This window comes from Anoplophora glabripennis, unplaced genomic scaffold (assembly GCF_000390285.2).
Source record: "Anoplophora glabripennis isolate ALB-LARVAE unplaced genomic scaffold, Agla_2.0 scaffold8, whole genome shotgun sequence".
Taxonomy (NCBI): domain Eukaryota; kingdom Metazoa; phylum Arthropoda; class Insecta; order Coleoptera; family Cerambycidae; genus Anoplophora; species Anoplophora glabripennis.
The window spans coordinates 830,248-852,498 of record NW_019416350.1 but is presented as its reverse complement, the minus strand read 5'-3'; the positions used below and the strand labels follow the sequence as shown (position 1 = coordinate 852,498).

Genomic DNA, 22,251 nt, shown 5'->3' with positions numbered 1-22,251 from the left:
CGAAGATACTTAGATGAAATGTTTCCAAATCGCTGGATTGGTAGACGGGGTACAGTTGAATGGCCGCCAAGATCCCCCGACTTAACACCCCTGGATTATTTTCTTTGGGGATATTTGAAAGAAAGAGTCTACCAGGACAGACCGGATAATATTGAGAATTTAAAGAACAAGATTAGGGCGGAGATGCATAATTTACCAGCTGAAGTCATTCAGAATGCTGTGGACAGCTTTTACTATCGTCTTGGAGAATGCCAAATAGTAAATGGAGGACTTTCTCAGTATTTGCGACATTGAGTTTATTTTTGTAAATTATCTAGTTGTTTCAATTTCTAAATGAAAAAAATCGTGTTATTGAAAAAATAAAAATTGTTTATTTGGTATGGCTGGATTCGGTTTTCTATAAGCTTTTCAACGAGCCCCCTCATGCCTTATGTTTCCATTTGAAAAAAAAAGTAGGGGTAGCTGGGGGTTAGGGGGTTGAAGAAAAATTAATTATTATATAACCGAAAGATGGGAAAAAATCAAAATCAGTTAACATGTTTCGGCGTTTTAAAAAAAATTTACTCATTCAAATGATATGAATTTTATTCCGTACTTTTGGCCATCTCTGTATATCACGCATAATTTTATTTGTATTTATTTTATTGTACAAGATTTCCAGCCTCTGTGCGTTTTTAAATATAGTATGTCAATCAATAACTTAATATCAACAAACATTGTTGCAGCTTCTCTGAATGATTTCCGTCAGGGTAGAAAAAAGCACCTACTATGGTACCTTATCTTACAACTTGATTTGCACATTTTCCATCATTTTTGGACATTATCAATAACTTCAGGAGTTATAAGTTAAGTTATTGATAATGTCCAAAAAGAATTTATTAATCGTCTTGGCTACTGTCAGGCAGCACAATTTGAACATTTAATTTAGTCGATTTTTACATAATCATTATCATTTTCAGTATTATGAAAATTTAATTTTAAAATCTTCAAACATTATTTTCTTGAAATTTTTGTTATGTAACACCATAATTTTTCATGATGTGTATATAGAATGACACGCTCTTGCAAATGGCATGGTCAAAATTTAAAAAAATTGTCTATGACGTCATATCTCGAACAACGATGACGTCACAAATATGGGTCGTATGTCAAAAAGTGCCTTTTTTAAAAACAAAATCGACGCGCCAGGGGATTTTTCTAAAACTTCTCAATTTAAAAAATAATGAATTTATTCGTTACTTTTCGAAAGCACTGTACAGGAATTTTGGAGGCAGATAGATCTCTTTAAAATAATAGGTGTTTGCTTTATGAACATAGGTCTAGAACGACCTCGTTTTGGAGAAACAGAGTGAAAAAGTCTTTAAAAAAATTGATTTCTTGTTTAAATCTCCGGAATCTATTAACCGATCTCAATAAAATTTGGTACAGATAATGTATGATAGTAGGCCTTGAATTCCCTAAAAGATGACAATTTGTATGCACACCAACAAAATTTGTTACACTCATTTCCACACCATATGTGAGGTAGAGTTCCTGGCGCGTTTTCGTTTCCCTTGGAGGACTAATCCACTATCTTTACGAATAGGAACAATTTAAATCAAATTAATAATAAATGTACATTTACCAAACAACGACAACTAAACAGGAAACAAAATTAACGTTAAGTATTTGCAACAGTTGTTGAAAATGCGAACCAACTACATCTATATTTCCGATATCTTCTATTAATCGAACTAATTGAAGCTAATATAGAATCTGGTGATTTTCTTTCAATTCGTTATACCCGCCTTCTATTCGCTGCAGTAGTTGTCGTCTTGTATCAATTGGAGTAGAGTAAACTTTACGTTTCAGATAATCGCAAACATAGAAGTCCAGAGGGCTTAGATCTGGCGATCTGGCTGGCCAAGACACTGGACCCTCTGCTCAAGTATGGTGGACATTGGTATTTGGTCTTCTACCTATCCATCGCCCCATGAGATTGTTTTATTCTCTCAGAATGCGAGGAGCACCATCGATTTGTACCTAGCTATTTTGTCGTATATTTAGTGCAACATCCTCTAAAAATTCAAATAGACGGTTTTCTACAAAGTTTAGACCGGTAATTTTGAACAATTATTGTAAATATAAGGTTAATTTTGCTTCTTGTTTTGTTGTTCTTGTTTGGTAAATGTACATTTATTGTTGTTTTTATTTAAATTGTTCATATTTGTAAAGATCACTATGTTCGGCCTCCAGACGAAACAAAAAAGCGCCAGAAACTCTACCACACAGGTGGTGTGGAAATGAATATAATGAGTTTTGTTGATGCGATTACAAATTACACTTACTCTCAAGCATAAACATAAATATTCCTTCTATATTATGGTTGAAAGTGTCTGCGACAAAGAAATTGTAATGGTAGGTATGAATCACTTGAGAACGGTGAATCTTAGAGAAAAAAATCAAAATACCTTTTTTACGTATTTTGTGCATATAAATGTGTAAACCTTGTAAAATGCATTGGGGTAGATTTTTTCTAAAAAATGAAGTGACCTCTGTCCAATTGTGCACCACTGGTTGAACCTTTGGAGCTCATGTTTTAAGGAATGCTAGGCCTACTAACATACGATATCTGTACCAAATTTTATTGAGATCAGTTAACAGATTCTGGATTTTTTTACAACTTCAACACCCTGTACCTCCAAAACGAGGCTGTTCTAGGCCTCTGTTTATATAGTAAACAAATTTTAAAGAGATCTATCTGACCTCGAAGTCTCCTGTATAAAATCTATCTAAAGCTGATATTTTGATAGGGCTAATCAAATTTTATTTATAACTAAATGATATTTCTCACAGTGCAATATCGTAATAAGACATAACATAGTTGCCAGTATAAATGTACTGAAAATTCCTCCTTTAAAAACGTCATCACCGTGATTAACAAAAATACAATACAACCTAGTCATCCTATTTATTAAGTGATTAATATGTACCTATTTTATATTTAAGTATACAAAATTTAATTTAGGAAAATGACCCAATTAAGACATCAATATTATTAAAATTTTAAGGTGCATCTTCTGTTTCATAAATTAATTCCGAATGTCAAGGTGCTGCAAACACTTTGCGTATTTCAGACTCAATGCAATATTCAATATTTCCAAGATTGCTTTAAGTTTTTAATAAAATTTCATCCTCTTCCTCACTTAGTTATATGAAACAACAGATGAAATTATCAGGATAATCGGCATCGATACCAGATTTACTTGAAGGTACCTTGGTAAAATATAAATTACAGTATTTTCTGGTTAATAAAATAAGTTGAACATAACTAACGAATTAACACCTCTGCTAAATTGCAGGCATATTTTACATTTTTTATACTTTATCAACATACAAGGTTACTTGCTGAAATTCTGTGATATAAATTGGATGCAAGTTCATCGAACAGTATCAGTTGACTTTGGACGCTGGAATACAGAACTTAATCACAATGAACTCCTTCGTAAGTATACAAATATCTATTACATAGGTAATTCAATTCAGTTCAATAATTGGTTACTTACCATTATTTCATTTATTATGTAGTTTAACAAATGTTTAGCATTCAGTTATTTTGACACAAAAACATTTAAGTTAAGAAAATTATCCCTGTTGCATACAGAAATTGTTAATATAATTGTTTATATTTAACGCAGGCTGTTGTTGCCTTCCTTGCTACCCTTGCTGCCGCCCATGCTGGACTAATTGCACCAGCAGCGCAAATCCTTCAAGGACCCAGCAGCAGGACTACCCTCGTAGGACCCGAAGGAAGCGTGATTTCCTCTGTAGCTCCAGGTGGCCAAGTCATCACTGGATCATTGCCAGGAGCAGTGGCTTACTCAGCTCCAGTTGTAGCTGCCGCACCAGTAGTATCCACCTATGCCGCCCCTGCAGTATTAGCGTCTCCAGTTGTGTCTGCTTACTCCGCTCCTGTGGTAGCTGGTGGATTAGTTGGCGAACAAACTGTCATCGCAGGACCTTCTGGAACTATCGCTACTGGCAAAACCTTAGCAGCTCCTGCTGTAGCTGCTTATGCTGCTCCTTTGTGGTAGAGTCGTTGTTTTTGTAAAATAAAATTGTTATAAATTTCTTTCGTTTTTATTATTTCCTTGGAAAAGATCTCTACAAAGATAAACTTTATACACATTATGAAAAATTTTAAATTATTCTAGAAATACAATTTTGCAATTAATTAGAATTTATAGAAACATTTGCTTGGTAACTTTACAACTACCCAAGTTAAGACCTTGAAAATACCTTCATTTTTTCTTACTAAAATAATGTAAATACTTTTAAATATTTACAAGTAGGTACTTAATAAATATAATATTCTGTTAAATTTTGAAAAAAAATGATATCATTTGCAAAATTGTTTAAATAGAAACATGTTTCCAGCAAGAATTACTCAAAAATAGATTTTATAAAATGTGTAGTTTTGTCAGTAAAAATTGAACTCACACTTTTTACTAATATGTTTGTTGTTAATTTTAATTTTATGTTCTGTTAAATACATATATTCAAGATCAGTAATTAATTCTGTAGATAAGAATTTTTAAAATTTATTAAAATAAAACAACTGATTAAAGCATATTTCTTAACCTGTGTGTAATATGATCTAGTATATACTTAAAAGAGATTTTAATCTTGAGATACCTATAGTCTTACATTGTTTTTTACAATCGTAATCCTGTACTGGTGTATATTTTATGCAGAACCACAAAGACGGTAATTAACAATTGTATTAATTTATATTATTTCAGTGAATAGTTTATATTTACTGGGTTTTTGTAAGCCTTTCTTCAATGATTACAGCCTGAGAGGGTATCTTAACTTAAAGAAATAAAAAAATTAAAATTTATTTTAAGTTTAGGCTTGTTGTAAAGTAACATTATAAAAATTAAATCAAAATAAACAATTTATGGTAATTAATTATCTAATTTTAGAGTTTGTAAACTAGGTACCACTACAAAAATAAACAATTGTTGATGGACATGAATAAAAAAAGTGATAAAACAGAAAAATATTAGGAAACAGACTCGGAGACAAACAGAAAAAAATTGCTGCACAATTAAATAAATGAGCAAAACTCGAAATACTACAATAGGTGCTGAAATTGTCCCCCATTTGCTTCTATGCAACCTCATTTTTCTCGAAAATGGTACATGGTACCGAATTTCGAAAGGTATACCTTTCTTGTAGTATGCTTTAGAATTTACACAACTGTTTAGAAATGTAACAAGTTTTGACATTTAACATTTTTTTTTTCAATTGCGCCCATCCAATTACCTGTATCGGCGACACTTATTTTCAGAAACAAACTGTTTGCACATTATTCTTAACGTCCAGTTGATGTTTACTCGTGTACAAATTTTGTCATTTTTATCTTTAGCCGATTTCAAGATAATTAAGAACGACCATTTGGAAAGTAACAACTGAAACACACTGTATCTCGGAAACAGGGCGTCTAAGAAAAAAACTTTACATGAACTACCCCTATTATTTTCCCATGAGGAGCTTGCACACATGTTTTTTTAAAATATGAACGGGAACGCTGTATAATAATTTGTATTTATGTCGTTTTATTACAGTTTTTTTAATTTAACAATAATGACATGAATAATTTGATGTGCAGAATAGAATATCCATTACTAATACGATATGAGATTGATATGAGACTTTTTAAAGTCTTAATTTACAAAAAAATGCTGATGTAAACATATAACCCATTTATAATTTTGAATCAAAAAAGGACAAATTTGAAAAATAAAAATACATCTCATTGTATTAAAAAAAACTGTTTTTTCTTTCTTCATAGTAACAAATTTCGTAGTCTTCAAAGAAGCATTAACTCCTATAACAAACTTTTTTTTTACTAAAGCGTAAAATGAAAAAATGCTGGGATGATTTACAGTGGAAAACTTTGAACAAATATTTTTATGTCAGTTACATCTACACTTTTAAGCCGTTTGTATATCATGGTTTGGCTTATTAAAGCGCTTGAATATACCTATATTTCAATTCTATCACATTCCTTCCGAAAACTATTAAGTATTTAGTGTATGCTTAATGTATATGGAAACTTACATAACTGCATTTACGGGAAAAAGATTTTAATGAGTGCCAAGATAAAAAATTTTAAGTTTAGTTCCGTATGTACAATTTTTTAATTTTTGAAGTGAGCATACTTTTTGTCATGTCTTAATACTTAGTGTTCATCAAAGGACAAAATAATTTAAAAAAGTAGTAATCTATTTTTTTAAGTGTTCATCTATAAATCAATATTCAAATTAAATAAATTTTTGTTATTCTTCTTATTATTAAATTCATTGATATGGTAATTTTACTGCAAACACTTTGTATGCATTGGGTGTTTCGCTAATCAACTTTTTTTTCTTCATAGGTTTTGCTAGAAAATTTACGTTAAAATTGTTTTAGAAGAGTTCAAGTTATAGTCAGTTGATACTAAACCTTATTTGAAGGAAGTAAAACTGCGAGATACCTGTTTTTTAATCGAATGAATTGATGAAAATTACGAATTACTACTTCTTCTGAATTGCAGATATATTTTGCACTTTTTTATATTACGCATATACTTTATCAGTATACAAGGTTACTTCCTAAAATTTTGTGGTATAAATTCGGTGTAGGTTCATCGAACAGTATCAGTTGACATTGGAAACTGGAACACAGAGCTTAATCACAATGAATTCCTTCGTAAGTATATAATAAGCATTCAACAATTTTATGTTGGCATTATTTAGTATATAACAGTTATTTTAGCAATATTTCACTTTATATCTCTTTGGAAAGTACCTACTTAGTATACATTTTTCTTACCTATATAAAAATTACCCATTTTATTTGTTATTATTAACTTGTTTGAACATAGGCTATTGTTGCCTTCCTTGCTACCCTTGCTGCCGCCCATGCTGGACTAATTGCACCAGCAGCGCAGATCCTTCAAGGACCCAGCAGCAGGACTACCCTCGTAGGACCCGAAGGAAGCGTGATTTCCTCTGTAGCTCCAGGTGGCCAAGTCATCACTGGATCATTGCCAGGAGCAGTGGCTTACTCAGCTCCAGTTGTAGCTGCCGCCCCCGTAGTATCCACCTATGCCGCCCCTGCAGTAGTAGCTTCTCCAGTTGTATCTGCTTATTCTGCTCCAGTGGTAGCTGGTGGATTAGTCGGTGAACAAACCGTCGTTGCAGGACCTTCTGGAACTATCGCTACTGGCAAAACCTTAGCAGCTCCAGCTGTAGCTGCTTATGCTGCTCCTTTATGGTAGATATTTGTTTTAATAAAATAAAATATTTATTATAAATTTCTTTTTTTCATTCTTACTTTGTTATATATAAAAGAAACCCTGATAGAAAAGTTATAGTTAGTTGTACTTATAATTATTGCAAATCATCACTTTTAATATTACTAGTAGAAAAATTAGAACTATATATGTCGATTCTCGTCTAAGACACATGTGGCACATTTATTACAGAAGTGTTATTATAAACTCAAAATGCTCTACATGCATAAATTATCAATCAAATTAAACTTAAACTGACTGACACATTAATTCTCTCAACTCTAGCATACTGCGATATTCTGTACTGGCCAGCACTTACTGTTAAAGATAAAAACAGCCTCCAGAAATTACAAAATGCTTGTCTAAAATTCTGTTATGGTGTTCATGTATGATCATGTTACACCACTTTTTGATTCTTCTACTTGGTTAAAATTGGAGGAGAGATTTATTCTACATTTGGCTACAGTAATATACAAGGTTATCACTTAGGAACAACCTTAGTATTTGCGTGATAAAAAACTAATTCGTGGTGCAAGCATGCATCATAGAAATACTCGTCACTGCAATAAATTTGTCATGCCACGACACTGTTCTGCAATATTTCAACGCTCTTTGAAGTTACAATGCTGTAAAACTTTACAATTTTTACCTGTAAATGTTACCTCTTGCTCTACTGTGACTAGTTTTAAAACAGCAGTTAAGAAACACATTGTTATCCTTAAAACATAGTAGTGTTTATTTACTCTGTGTATATATATATTTATGTATTTTTTTTTGTAAAACGGGCGGTTAGAATGAGTAGCTCTGCTAGATCTCGCCGCCATTTATATGATTATGTTCAATAATTTGTTTTTCATATGAAAATAAAGGCATATTATTATTATTATTATTATTATTATTATATGCCACGCATTATTCTTCAGCTTAATAGATCTAATTAAATCACCATCAAACCATGGCGGATAGCATTTATTAGAAAATATCTTACGTGGAACATGTTTAATGAAAATTGAATTTAATATTTCATAAAACTTAAAAACAAGTTGATTGACACACGTAAAACTTTTTAAAGGAGACCAGTCAACNATTATTATTATTTTATGGAAAAATTGAGTTTATTTGCAAAACAGCTTAACGAAAAACTTGCAGGAATAATCCAATAGAAAAAAAAAATAGTTAAAAAATGCCTGCATAAAATTAAAAACATGGCAACTTTCTATAAAGGAATGTATAGTTTTATCAGTAAATATAGAACCTATGGTTTTCACTAATAGGTATGTTATTAATTTTGATTTAATGCTCTCTTATGTATTAAAGGATTTCCCACCGAAAATGGTCTATCAGTAACTTTTTTATATGACTTTAGGAAAATTTCAAAAATTCATTAAAAGGAACAGCTGAAAAACGCTTATGTTTCTGCGATGCCCACAAGGCAAAATTAAATATGAATGGAGGTACTACACAAAAATATTCCTTGAGTATCTTTAGAAAAACTTTTTATACGGACTTGGATCCTGCCCTCCCACTAGTATTATATTTAAATTAAAATATGATAAAGGGAAATTGATAAATCTTAAATTCAAATACATTAAAAAACTAATCTCTATCTACCGAGTGTTCCACTTAAGACTGCAACAATTTTATTTTATTTTCTTTTTACTTTCCTACATTTTATTTATTTTTTTGTCAAAAGATGAAACAAATGAGGTTACATTCGTGAGGAGTGATTCACTTACCACACCCTCAAATACATTGCTGACTGAACAGCAAAATATGAATTTTTTACAGTCCTAAATGGAAAACTCCCCAAATAACACTCTGATGTAAATAAAACAAATTGAGCATCATAGAGTTGTGAATATTTTATCGAAATCTAAATATCCGCCAGGAAAGTATATTTTATATGTCAATCCTCCATACAGGCATATTTTTTTTTGACAAATCAAATATATAATTATAAAAAACATTTGAACATTTTGAATACCTTTATGTGATAAGATCTATTACATACTTACAATACACTTTAGCCCTAATATACAGGGTGGCCAAATGAAAACGAAACAGAGCCATTTTCAGGAACTGCGTCAAGATTGTAGAAAAACGCTCAGACCCGTCGATTTTAGATTAAAGGGGGACTTTCTTTGCTGGTATTTTGATTCCGCCACTTTCAGCCCCAAGCAAGGGTAAGCGTCACCCCAAATATTTAAATGTCATTGGGGGTTTAGTAATATTTCTTTTGAAAGCTCTTACAATTCTCTTTACAACACACAACTTTACAAATTTTAAAATTCCGCCCAATATTTATTAAGAATGTTGATTTTAAAGTTGAAACTTATGTACAAACAATTAGTAACGGTAAAAATGTCAGTTATTCGAGTTAAGTACGCTAATGGTATAAATTTAGTATTTCTTGCGTTACATTGATTTTTGGCTATTTGTTCACTCTCGTAAAAAAACACAATTGTAAAAAACAGAAATGAATGCTATACACACACAATGAACGTAAAATTAGTGGATTCCAAATTATTTTCTAGTATTATTTGGAAGCGTTGGTTGGTAGTTTATTTAATTGTGTTTTTGAAAATTAAACACTATGGTTTATTCCATTGCGGAAAGGGCATATATCATTTCGCTTTACTTTATGAACAGTAAATGTGAGAATAGAACAGCTCAGCTATTTAATGAACAACATCGACATGTCAGGAAGAAGTATGTTCTAGAATTAGTAAAAAAAATTCAAGAGACAGGGAACGTAGCCAATAAAAACTAGAAATTGAAGAACCTATAGTTAATGAAGCTAGTGAAGTTTTGTTTTGGGACATTGGGTTCATCTTGATCCTACATTAAGTATGAGGCAGCTGGCATCTGTGTCTGGGATTAATCGAACTAGCATACAAACCATTTTGAAGAAGAATAAATTCCATCCATACAAAATACATTTAGTCCAGGAACTTCATGAGGATGATTATGACCGCCGTTTGCAATTTTGCGAAATAATGAGTGAGCGAGCAGGGAACGATCCACAGTTCCTTTTTAACATCTGTTTTTCTGATGAATGCAGTTTTTTCTTGAACGGGACGGTAAATCGTCACAATTGCCGCTATTGGTCCGATTCAAACCCAAGAGTTTTTCACGAGGTGCATACACAGCAACCGGAAAAATTAAATGTATGGGCTGGAATTTTCGGTGACCGGCTGGTGGGTCCTTTTTTTCTACCTGGTAATTTGACTGGCCAAATGTATTTGCAATTACTGGAAGACGCTATTGACCCTGCCTTGACTGATATTATTGAAAATGTTCCAGAGTATGATGAAGATCATTTGATTTTTCAACAGGACGGTGCTCCTCCGCATTATGCGTTAATTGTCCGTCAGTATTTGGACCAACGTTTTCTACGGAATTGGATTGGGAGAAGAGGCAGCATTGAGTGGCCTCCACGATCACCGGATTTATCGCCCCTTGATTTCTTTTTGTGGGGATACCTAAAAAGTAAAATCTATAAAACACAGCCAGCGTCGCTGGAAGATTTGCGTCAAAGAATCGTCGACGAATGCCGTCGAATCACTCCGGAAATGCTTCGGAATGTGCGCGAACGTTTCGAACAAAATCTTTATTCTTGTATGGAAGCGGGCGGTCATCAGTTTGAACATTTAATCAACTAAGTAGTAAGTAAGCAACTAAACATAATTTAAATTTTAAAATGTAAATTTTTTTCAAAGTATTGGGCGGAATTATAAAATTTAAAGTCTGTTGTAAAGAGAATTGTAAGAGCTTTCAAAATAAATATTACTCAACCCCCAATGCTATTTAAATATTTCGGGGTGATGCTTACCCTTGCTTGGGGGTTAAAGTGGCGGAGTCAAAAATACCAGCAAAGAATGTCCCCCTTTAATCTAAAATTGAGGGGTCTGAGCGTTTTTCTACAATCTTGACGCAGTTCCTGAAAATGGCTCTGTTTCGTTTTCATTTGGCCTCCCTGTATATTGTATTAGTATAAACTGTATTCCTCCTTCAAAGTACTCCCCTCCCCTATTCACACATTTTGCCCAGAGGTGTTTCCATTTCGTGACGCGATCCTGGATAGCTTCGTTTGAAATGACCTTTTGACGAATTTGCTTTGATGTCATCAATAGTCTGAAAACAGCGTCCTTTCGGCACTGATTTTAATTTCGGAAGCATAAAAAAATCGCAAGGCGAGTAAGGAAGATGAGAGAGGACAGTAATTTGTTTTTTGGCACAAAACTGACGAATTGACAAAGTTGGGTGTGCGGGCGCATTGTTATGGCCCAAGAACAATAAGTTGTCTCATTACAACTCTGGTCATTTTTTGCCGATTTTTTCAAGTAACCTTTGTAAAACGCCTTGATAGTACACACGGTTTACTGTTTCACCTTGAGTCGATAATTCAAAATGCACAGTTTCATAAAGTCGAAAAAAAAAACAGTGAGCATTACTTTGACATTGGATCGCGACTGACGTGCTTTCGTGGAGCATTTGCCAATCCATTGTGATGATGGAACTTTTGTCTCAATGTTGTAGTCGCAAATTCAGCTTTCGCCTCCCGTTATGATTCTTTGAATGAATGTTTCATCATCGTTAGATTGTTCAAGGAGTGGCTGACAAAAATTCGCACGATTTTCTTTCTGTTGTTCGGTCATCAAACGAGGAACAAATTTTGTTACAACTTGATGTATGTTCAATACTCAATTGAGATGCTAACCTCTTCTGAAATTTCTCAGACAGTCAATCGGCGATATGCGCGTACCAGATCTTTGACTTATTGAACGTGGGAGTCATCAGTTGAAGTGGGTGGCCTTCTTGGTCGAGGATCATCTTTAATTGATTGACGACCACTTTTAAATCATGAAAATTATTCGTAACCTTGCATATGACCCAGATCATCATCTCCGTAAGCTTATTTCAAAAGTTGAAACGTTTCCGTGAAAGTTTTCCCCAGTGTCACCCAAAATTTTATGTTGCATCGATGTTCCAGAAAATCGCACATTTCAAAAATCGTCACTAACACTTGAACACGTTGCCCTCAAATAACAAGATCACGAAAACTAAATGAGATATCAACAATCCAAGAACACGTGGTTACAGAGAAGGTTATGTTGCCAACCGCATATCATATATTCTAATTCAAACATTTCAGTTATTTTTTGAAAAGACTGCGTATGTTTGTGATTTAGATTATTGTGTCATCTTTGAGCCTGTATATAAAATATAATTGTTTTATTTAAATTTAATTTAAATAATAAATTTAAATTGATATTAGTCATATATCAAATTAGATTTAGAAAACATAAATCTTTGAAATAAAAGAATATAGATTTAAAAATTAAAAAGATTTCGGTGATTTTATTAAAAACCACATAATTTATAACTACAATTTGCATACGTATATATGCCTAACGTTTTAACGTTTTCTTCCTTGAAGGTGGAATAATTGCCGAAACTAGTAGGAATTTTTTTTTTAAATATGCTGAATCTTATTGTAGCGTTTAAAGACACGGCCTGTAAAATGTTAAGTAGGTATTTAATTTATATGGAAACGTATTTTGCCTTTCGCATCTCCGCCACTGAACGGGAAAATATTTTATGAAATTATAATATGTGCCCAGAAAAAGACATTTATTATACAGGGTCGGAAAGACCCCATGGTTCATCGGCCGTTACGTGAGAGCGATAAAGTAAGTCATAGAAATCCATGCGATAGAGAAGGATGGCTATAATGAAGGCGTCTCATAGTCACCGCCCGTTTCGCCCTTCCACAAATAAGATCCACTTCCACTTGTAATTCAGCGACCGGTGGTCATCTTTGTTTTCGTCGTTTGGCTTTTCTTTAATAGATGTCACTACTTATACAATTTCGACTTCGGTATTCCGATATGTTAATACCATCCGTTAACAGAGGGCAGCACAACGCGTAACAAAGAAAACTTTTTACAGTAGCTAGTAGATACCTCTGTTTGTAAATCTAGTGACCTTGTTTCCCCTACTGAGAAGTTATTCAAATGGAGTATAGTGCTCAGCTGCATTTAAAGTTCATTTAGTTGTTATTTAAGTATACTTTTTAAAATGACTTAAAAATCCCAAGAAATAAAGCAAAATTCCCTATTTCCCCAATTCCAAAAAAATCTGTAGATCTGGCATCACTCTTTCTAGGGCTGCGCCTCACCTTAGACAAATTGTGCTGCCCTCTGTTAACGGATTGTATTAACATATCGGAATACGAAGTCGGAATTGTATAAGTAGTGACATCTATTACAGAAAAGGCAAACGACGAAAACAAAGATGACCACCGGTCGCTGAATTACAAGTGGAAGTGGATCTTATTTGTGGAAGGGCGAAACGGGCGGTGATTATGAGATGCCTTCATTATAGCCATCCTTCTCTATCGCACGGATTTCTATGACTTACTTTATCGCTCTCACGTAACGGCCGATGAACCATGGGGACCTTCCGACCCTGTATATAAGTTCATAAATACCAATTTTTTCGTTGTTATATTTTTCCAATAATTTGATATGTTATGTCATTGTATAATACTTGGTGTTCCCCAAAGGAGGAAGGAATTAATTTCTTAATTTTTGTATTAATGAAAAATTTATAAATTGCTTTTTCATGTCACAATCTAGAATTAAATATCATATCATATTGGCAAATAAATTAATGTCCTTAAAATTAAATTAAACTTTAATAAATTAATTTCAATTGTCACAGTGTCCCAAATACTTTATATGTAATGATTATTTACATAAGTTAGATGATATAAACTGATAAGATTTCAAATTATTATTAGTTGATATTAAACAAACTTGAAGGTATGCCGATAAAATTGCAATATAGCTTCTTATTTTAATGGAATGAGTTGAAATGTCGTCAAATGTCCACTGAATTGCAGGCATATTTTACAATTTTTTTTTTATATCACGCATATATTTTATCAGTATTGCAAGGTTACTTCCTAAAATTCTGTGATATAAATTGGACGTTAACCTATCGAACATTATCAGTTGACATTGGAAACTGGAACACAGAACTTAATCACAATGAACACCTTCGTAAGTATATAATAAATATTCAATGTAATATTTCATTTGAAAGTTATTTAATTTGGCAAGTATTTAATATACATTTCTTCACTTCAGTTCAATCACTCGTCTTTTAACAGTACCAATTTTATTTGTCAATATAAAACTATTAATGTGTTTGAACACAGACTGTTGTTGCCTTCCTTACTACCCTTGCTGTTGCCCATGCTGGAGTAATCGCACCAGTGGCGGAAATCCTGCAAGGACCCAGTAGCAGGACTACCCTCGTAGGACCCGAAGGAAGCGTGATATCCTCTGTAGCTCCAGGTGGCCAAGTCATCACTGAATCCCTGCCAGGAGCAGTAGCTTACTCGGCTCCAGTTGTAGCTGCCGCCCCATTAGTGTCCACCTACGCTGCCCCAGCAGTACTAGGTTCTCCAATAGTGTCTGCTTACTCTGCTCCTGTGGTAGCTGCAGGATTAGTCGGCGAACAAACCGTCGTAGCAGGACCTTCTGGAACTATCGCTACTGGCCAAACCTTAGCAGCTCCAGCTGTAGCTGCTTATGCTGCTCCTATTTGGTAGATTTTTTATAAATAAAAACAAGTTACAAACCTCTTTTTTTAATTCTCAAATTTTTTCTTATACCTTTGTTAATATATTTTGATTGTAAATAAGTTGTTACACGAACTATATGGCAAAATGTTACGACTATTAATGCCACTAATCTTAAATACAACAAACTGAGAAAAAACTCACTAGTGGTAGATGAAACGTTACTTACCTCAGCAAAAAAAATGTATACAATAGAGGATAGCTAAATAATTCAACTGCAGTAACTAAAGTAGGATCTCTGATAACCAGTCACTATCACAAGTGAACAGGTCACCTAACTGTGGCACTAACACCTACTTAGATTTTTTGCTGCAGTAATTAGTTAAACTATGTTGGTGCGATTACTAAAGCTATTAGCTATTATGTAATTTTGATAAATTGGAGGTAAGTGAACTGTACACTAATGGTTAATAGACTGTTAATGTTAGTTGAATATTTCAAATAAATAATTAAATTACTTCAAAGGGAAATTAAATTTTTAATTGTAGGTTATAGGGAAAAATTTTTTACCTACAGTTAAATAGAAAATAGGTAAGTAGGCCAATACATTCAATTCCAAAAAATAATGTACTATAAAGGGAACATTAATTATTGGTGCATTTGGTACAAAAGCAAAGTTTTCTTTTGAAATATGTAAACTTTTAATCAAATATATGTATCATATAAATTGTGATTTTTAATTTGGTAAGTAGTTTTTTTTTAATCAGCTCCTTTCCGTGCAATTTTATTTCAATGACAAAATAATAAAGTGTGTAGCTATGTCATCAAACTTACCATTAGTTAGTTTTTTTGTCAATGTACTATTACAAAACTATATTTTGTACAAAAAAGTGGGAAACTTGTGTTAAAGAAATGCATCTTTTAACTATTCTGAGTGAAAAAGGGAGCAATTATAAAACGTAGCCATTTAAATTGAAATACAGGGTGATTCACAAACGGTAACCAAAAATGAAACCTCGTATTCTTTGGTGGTTTTTAAAGGGTGTCTTTCGTATAAAGTTTTTATCTAAGACGCTTCCTTAAAAAGATACAAAGAGTGTTAAACTTAAAAAAATGTTTTTAATTTTTTAAAATAATTTAAAAACTAGTACTTAAGTGAAATAATTTGAAATAATTGAAAATGTCTGTAAACTTTGTCAAAATCTGAGGCTCTTTCCTAAAAGTTAGATGCTCCAGTGGCGGAGATAGAGGGTATCGATGGTATATTTTTCTAAATAAAATAGTACGCCACTGCTTTACTGTAACAATGATGATATTTTCGGATTTGTCTTTCAACTTTCTACAAAATACTACTCTTTATGTTTTTCGAAGAAAGCCTGATTTTCGAGTAAAATTTAAAAAATGAACTGAAAACGCTTTTACTTAAATAACATGACAACACGAATCATTCGGTTATTATAAAGAAATTAATAACATTAGTCATCATTTTAATAATTTTATTTGAGTAAATGCTCAACAATACCTCCATTTTCTATGTATGAAATTTATTGTTGCTTGAATCTAATGAAAAGCATTATTTATTCTTTCTTCTAACTACTCAGAATGTCAAAGTTGCAATCGCAGCCTATGTAATTTTAAACACATTTTATTCGAATATCGAAGTGTGTTGTCATTTCGTTTTTTAAATTTTACTCGAAAATCAGGATTTTTTCGGTAAACATAATAGGGTAGTAATTTATAGAAAATTGAAAGATGAATCCGAAAATATCATGACTTTTACTGTAAAGCAGTGGCGTACTATTTTATTTAGAAAAACATGAAACCGATACCCCGTATCTCCGCCATTTTGGACAATGTTTAGATAAATACATGTGCCCCATTTCAAATTATTTCACTTACTAGTTTTTAAATAATTTAAAAAAATTAAAATTATTTTTTTAAGTTTATACGAAAGACCCCTCTTAAAATTCTTCAAAGGATACGAGGTTTTATTTTTGGTCACAGTTTGTGGATCACCCTGTACATATAATATAATTGATATAAATATATTATTAAATTGACATTTTAGAATCCCACATCAATTACTATTTTTAATGTGTAATTAAATAAAACCATACATTCGAATAATGTCACAAATTTCATATAATTTGTTACACAATGGAACTTAAAATTAATGTCATAAATTAATAAATATTTAAATTTAAAATAATTGATACCCATTATATCAATCAATTTTTGTGTGAAATAGTAAATGACAGAAAAACTTATTCGACTATCCTGCAATTTTTCAGCAATGCTTTAATGAAAAGAAAACAAACAAAAGGAAAAACTATTCAATGACAATATATTGCTTTTAGTTTTTGCACCATCATCAGAAAAATTAAGACTACACTTTTAGAGAAAGTAAATCAAGTTTATTTTAAATATTTTTATCTATCACGAACGTGTTGGCGTAAATATTTACCTTTATCTTTCATCTATATTCTTTTTTATGGGTGCTTTTAAATAGTCATATCATTACCTAGTTATTTTAGTCTAGACAGTTACAAATATTTGATACAGTAATACTGCAACTTAGTATAAAACACTGTTTGCTATGGAAAGTTCGTACGTTGACTTTCCAAATTTTAATACATAATATAAGAAAAGCCATGATCATGAATCAGTATTAAGATGTACTCTCTACTAATATTTAGTACCTAATCTATAGTAATTTTTGCAATATGAATATATTTTTGAAAAATGACATAAGTCATGTGTAAGTAGATAATCTTTTCTTTTTAAGTAAATGATTTAAAATGTACATAAAAAATGAATAACAAACTTCTGCAAAATAAGAATATTTTAAGAATGGGTTTAAATATTTTTTTTGGTTATGAAATAGTACATAGATACTCCGAAATACTTAAAAAAAGGAAACTATTTAAGAAATGCTACAAAATATTTTTTCTACTATAATATATGCATATGTTGCTAATTTTTTGCTATTGCATCACGCATATTTTTTTAATGCAAGGTTACTTCCTTAATCTAGTGATATAAATTCGATGCATCCTCATGGCTATGGATCAGTTGTATCGAAACTGGAGCAGAGAACTTAATTACAATGAACTCCTTTGTAAGTATTTGCCTTTCTTCAATGCATATATGCTTATTTAAAACAATTAAAAAAAATTACGTATAATTGTAATGTATTAAGTTAAACTAATAGTAATTTAAATATTCGTATACATACGTAGGCTGTCGTTGCCCTTCTCGTCACCTTTGCTGTTGCAAATGCTGGAATACTTGCACCAGCAGCGGGAATTCTGCAAGGACCCAGCAGCAGGACCACCCTCGTAGGACCAGAAGGAAGCGTGATCTCCTCTGTAGCTCCAGGTGGGCAAGTCATCACGGAGTCATTGCCAGGAGCAGTAGCTTACTCAGCCCCAGTAGTGGTAGCTTCTCCAGTTGTGTCTGCTTACTCTGCTCCCGTGATAGCTGGTGGATTAGTCGGTGAACAGACCGTCGTCGCAGGACCTTCTGGAACTGTCGCCACTGGCAGAACTTTGGCCGCTCCCGCTGTAGCCGCTTATGCCGCCCCATTATGGTAGAAGCTTTTGTAACTTGCGACTGACTGATTTGGAATTAAACTAAACGACTTATTTATTTCCGTCTCAACTGCAGATGATGTGCATCTTATGGATTTCAAAGTTCGTACATCTTTAAAAAAATAACCATTCTAATGGTCTTATATAGGTCTAAAACACTGGATTGCTCAAATTAATTCTAGAAATTGTCTTTGAATAATTGAACAGTGACGTCTAGGCTATAAGTTTGTCATTAATTAATGCTCTTTTAGATAATAGTGTTCTAAGGGCATATTCTGAAGTATCTGTAGTTGTAATAAACTGTTTTGAATAGTCTCGATGTTGGTCAGTTATTATTTAAAGAATAGGTAAGGCGAAATGTAATTTTCATTGGAGGATCACTTTCTTATGTAAAAATGTGTCACAATTATCCACTAAGGATATTTTGCAAATGGAAATGGTAAAAATGTGAGCTTAGAATGAAATGTGTTATTTTGGAGGTAGAATAAAGTGAAATTAAAACAGAGATAGAAGAGAAACAAACTTTAAATTTAGAAGAAAACAGAAATACGAATAACAAAAAGATCGCTGTTTAATTTACAACTTTCTTGTATCTTCTAGAATGAAGAAAGTAAAAGTGAGTTTATGGTAAAAGTTCAGTGCCTTCATTTCAAAATGTGGTTCCATCGTAACTACATGTAATAATATTATGAAACAGGATATAGCAACAAATTTCCTGTGAAGAAGCATGATTTAAAAAGGGTGCGTGGTCTATATGGGGCTAACCCTATTCAAAGTTGAATCGAAATTATTTTTATAAACAAAAATCTTAAATATAAAAAAGAAAACATAAAATATAATGTCTGTGTCAACTAAAAGAGGATTTGATTTCTGACGAAATGATGCAATAGGTTACAGTGTGTTCTGTTTCAAATATAACTTTGAGCAGTTCGAAATTGATAGAATGAAGTAAACAAATAAAAAATAAAACACTGGATCCTTGAATTTATTTGAATTATAGCATACATATATGACACTTTTTTATTTTACATTACGGAAAAAATAAAAATTTTTGCCACACGATAAAAGTGAAATAGTGGTAGTAGATATTTCTCATTTTTTTATAAAATATCGAAAATATCGATTGACCACAGGAATAGGTAACTAAAAAAGTTATGTTCTTTTAAAAAATATAATAAAATTGGAAATATTCTTGTTAAAATTTGCGTGGCTGAAAATCTGGGCACATACATTTTCAGAATCATATTGTCATTTGATTCTTCTAATGTATGATGTTTGTGATACGATAAACTGTAGAAACAATATCTACAAATAAATTACAATGAATAACAATGATGGAATGAAATATTTATTTAATAATCTAAATTTGTGTATTATTTTAAGACAATAAATTACAACTTTTATATTTTTGTAAAAAAAACAAGGAAATTACTTGAAAAGTGTTTTTCAAATAAATTAATTACCATTAATTACCTTCTCTGTATGCAAATGACACATGCAATGTACATATTTCCAAAGAACAATTTCAAGAAAAATTAGGACCGTAAACACAAGTAAGTCATTCAATTTCTGATGACATATATGACAAACTGTATATTAAACTTCACTATGAGTACAGCCTATGTACATAATTATTTAAAACAATATTTTTATTTAAGCATATTTTGAACAGGTGCTTATGATAATTTACCCCCTCTTCACTGAAGCGTTACCCGTTAATCTCTATGGACGCTACCTCTATAACCCTGGCTCTGCTTCTATTGGTAATAATTTAAATTTGGGAATATTCGGCCAGCAGCCAGTTAAAATTCATGTTCCTGCTGATGGATGCTATACCAGCGCTTCTTCTTTTCTTTCGTCTGGAACATTTTAATACAACGTCCTGTAGAAGAACATAAATACATAGACACAAAAATGCAGTATTTCTACTTTTCTCTTAAAAATAACTTCTGATTTGTGTTTCAGTTATAATTTATTTTAACAACTTATGTAACGTGAATTACTATTGTAATTAAAACTTTAATTGGAGTATCCAATGCCACCTAGAATTTTTAGCTGAAACAAAAACTTGATAAATTTAAAATTGTAAGTCGGTACAAAAATTGACTTTTAGGGAAAAAAATTCTAACGTAGAACTCATGGATTATTAACTGGACCGTCGTAATTAGCTTATCAAATACATCTAGAAGGATTAACAAAAAATTAATTCCAATGGACCATAACATTAATATTATTCTACGTTCCTATTCTAAAATTCCGGTATAAACCCAATATTGAACTTGGCTCCATCCTGCAAAACTTTGTGCCATGTGAGTCAGAAATCAGAGGATGATTTACTTTTTCATAAAAATGTATTGTTAGTACATAAGTACTAAATAAACTTTGTCCTCTTCATATTCACATAATCTCCACAAAACAGTTATTGTACCATTTACAAGAAAAACGACATTTGTTCATTCGCGATCCAACTCAACTTGTAGGAGGAGACTAAACTATTTGCGTAAGTGAAATACATGACTAAGCATTATCTTAGCTCAATTGAAACTCCTATGTGTAGAAATTTCTCCACAAAATAAGAAACTCACTGTTGACATGTCGACGTATTTATGAAAAAAAAACAACTGCACTGTTATGATTAAAGGGCCTATGATTACGTATGGCTCGACAGTTTGGTGGTTTAAAAGTATTCAAAGATCAACCAAAGCCAAGCTGTGGTACTTACAGAGTTAAATATGTCTTGAGAAACTAATGCAATCAGCTTGATGCCATCAGCTGCTCTGCATCTTCCTAGACGGACCACCAAGCAGCTCTTATTGTTAGTAGGATTCAAGATCAGTATGGAATTATCAGGGTGCTTTGGGACGGTTAGGAAATAATAACGTGGTGCACTGGTCTTGATACCTAATCATTTAGGTCTCTTGAAGAATGAAAGTGTGATTTGTCTAGCTACAGATGGTACTGCCACAACCTTTATAGCAACAGAACCAGCACTTGGCTTCTGCTATTGACATGAGTGAAGAAAACGCTTGAATACTGGCAAAGGTTATATTGGTGTACTTTTTTGTACCATAGTGTGTAGTCTTGATCAAGTAATGGGATTACGAGAGCGAAAAACCGAAGTGGCCGATAAGAATAAAGAAATGTCAGCGATGGCCATGGAGTAATATTCTATCATGAAATAATGAATACCGATTCCGTTTATACAAGATTTGCAATATCAGTAGATTGGTCGACTTATCTTCAAAATGGCGGATCATTGATTAAATTTAAGAGTAAAGCACGTAAAATATTAAAATTAGCAGTAGAAATCTACTGGTGTTTAGTCGGGTGACCTTCGTGGTCAGTTAATAGGACCGTTGCGACTAATCTATTTTCCAGAGAGCTGTTCATTTAACCAGTTTCTGAAATTCGACTATTGTGTGGAGGTGCTAACGTTCGGTTGGAAATACACGTTCCTACGTTTTTGGAAGGTCATGAAAGCACCCCAGAAGTTAATTGCTAAAAATTGTAAGTAACGATCCTATAACTCTATCCTTTAGTAATTTCACACCAGACACTGATTGAAGTTGAACGAACTCCCGTGGTTATCATTCAAGAATTTATTGGTGATATTTGGCCCATTAGTAAGTGAACACCCTGTATAACGTGAACGTACTAATAATGCAGCTGTTTTTCTTTTAATTCTTACATAATTATTAAGGTAGTTTTTGTATCACAATATTTTGATATCCAAATTTTGTAGATTCATT

The 22,251-nt window shown here is 32.3% G+C and overlaps 3 protein-coding genes across 3 annotated transcripts; all 3 read left to right on the top strand.

Moving 5' to 3' along the window:
* The first annotated feature begins 3,453 nt into the window (after positions 1-3,453).
* LOC111691422 (cuticle protein 16.5-like) lies at positions 3,454-4,073 on the top strand. The gene is made up of 2 exons (XM_023454205.1): positions 3,454-3,484; positions 3,678-4,073. The coding sequence occupies exons 1-2, from the start codon at positions 3,473-3,475 to the stop codon at positions 4,071-4,073; spliced, it is 408 nt and encodes a 135-aa protein (XP_023309973.1). The 5' UTR covers positions 3,454-3,472.
* Positions 4,074-6,701: 2,628 nt separating this feature from the next.
* On the top strand, positions 6,702-14,942 carry LOC108904618 (cuticle protein 16.5-like). Its single transcript, XM_023454200.1, has 5 exons — positions 6,702-6,735; positions 6,911-7,302; positions 14,048-14,066; positions 14,341-14,388; positions 14,547-14,942. The coding sequence occupies exons 1-5, from the start codon at positions 6,724-6,726 to the stop codon at positions 14,940-14,942; spliced, it is 867 nt and encodes a 288-aa protein (XP_023309968.1). The 5' UTR covers positions 6,702-6,723.
* A 3,066-nt stretch (positions 14,943-18,008) lies between these two features.
* Positions 18,009-18,782, top strand: LOC108904860. Its single transcript, XM_018707559.1, has 2 exons — positions 18,009-18,030; positions 18,152-18,782. Exons 1-2 carry the CDS (start codon positions 18,019-18,021, stop codon positions 18,503-18,505), a joined length of 366 nt encoding a protein of 121 aa, XP_018563075.1. The 5' UTR covers positions 18,009-18,018; the 3' UTR covers positions 18,506-18,782.
* Positions 18,783-22,251: the final 3,469 nt, after the last annotated feature.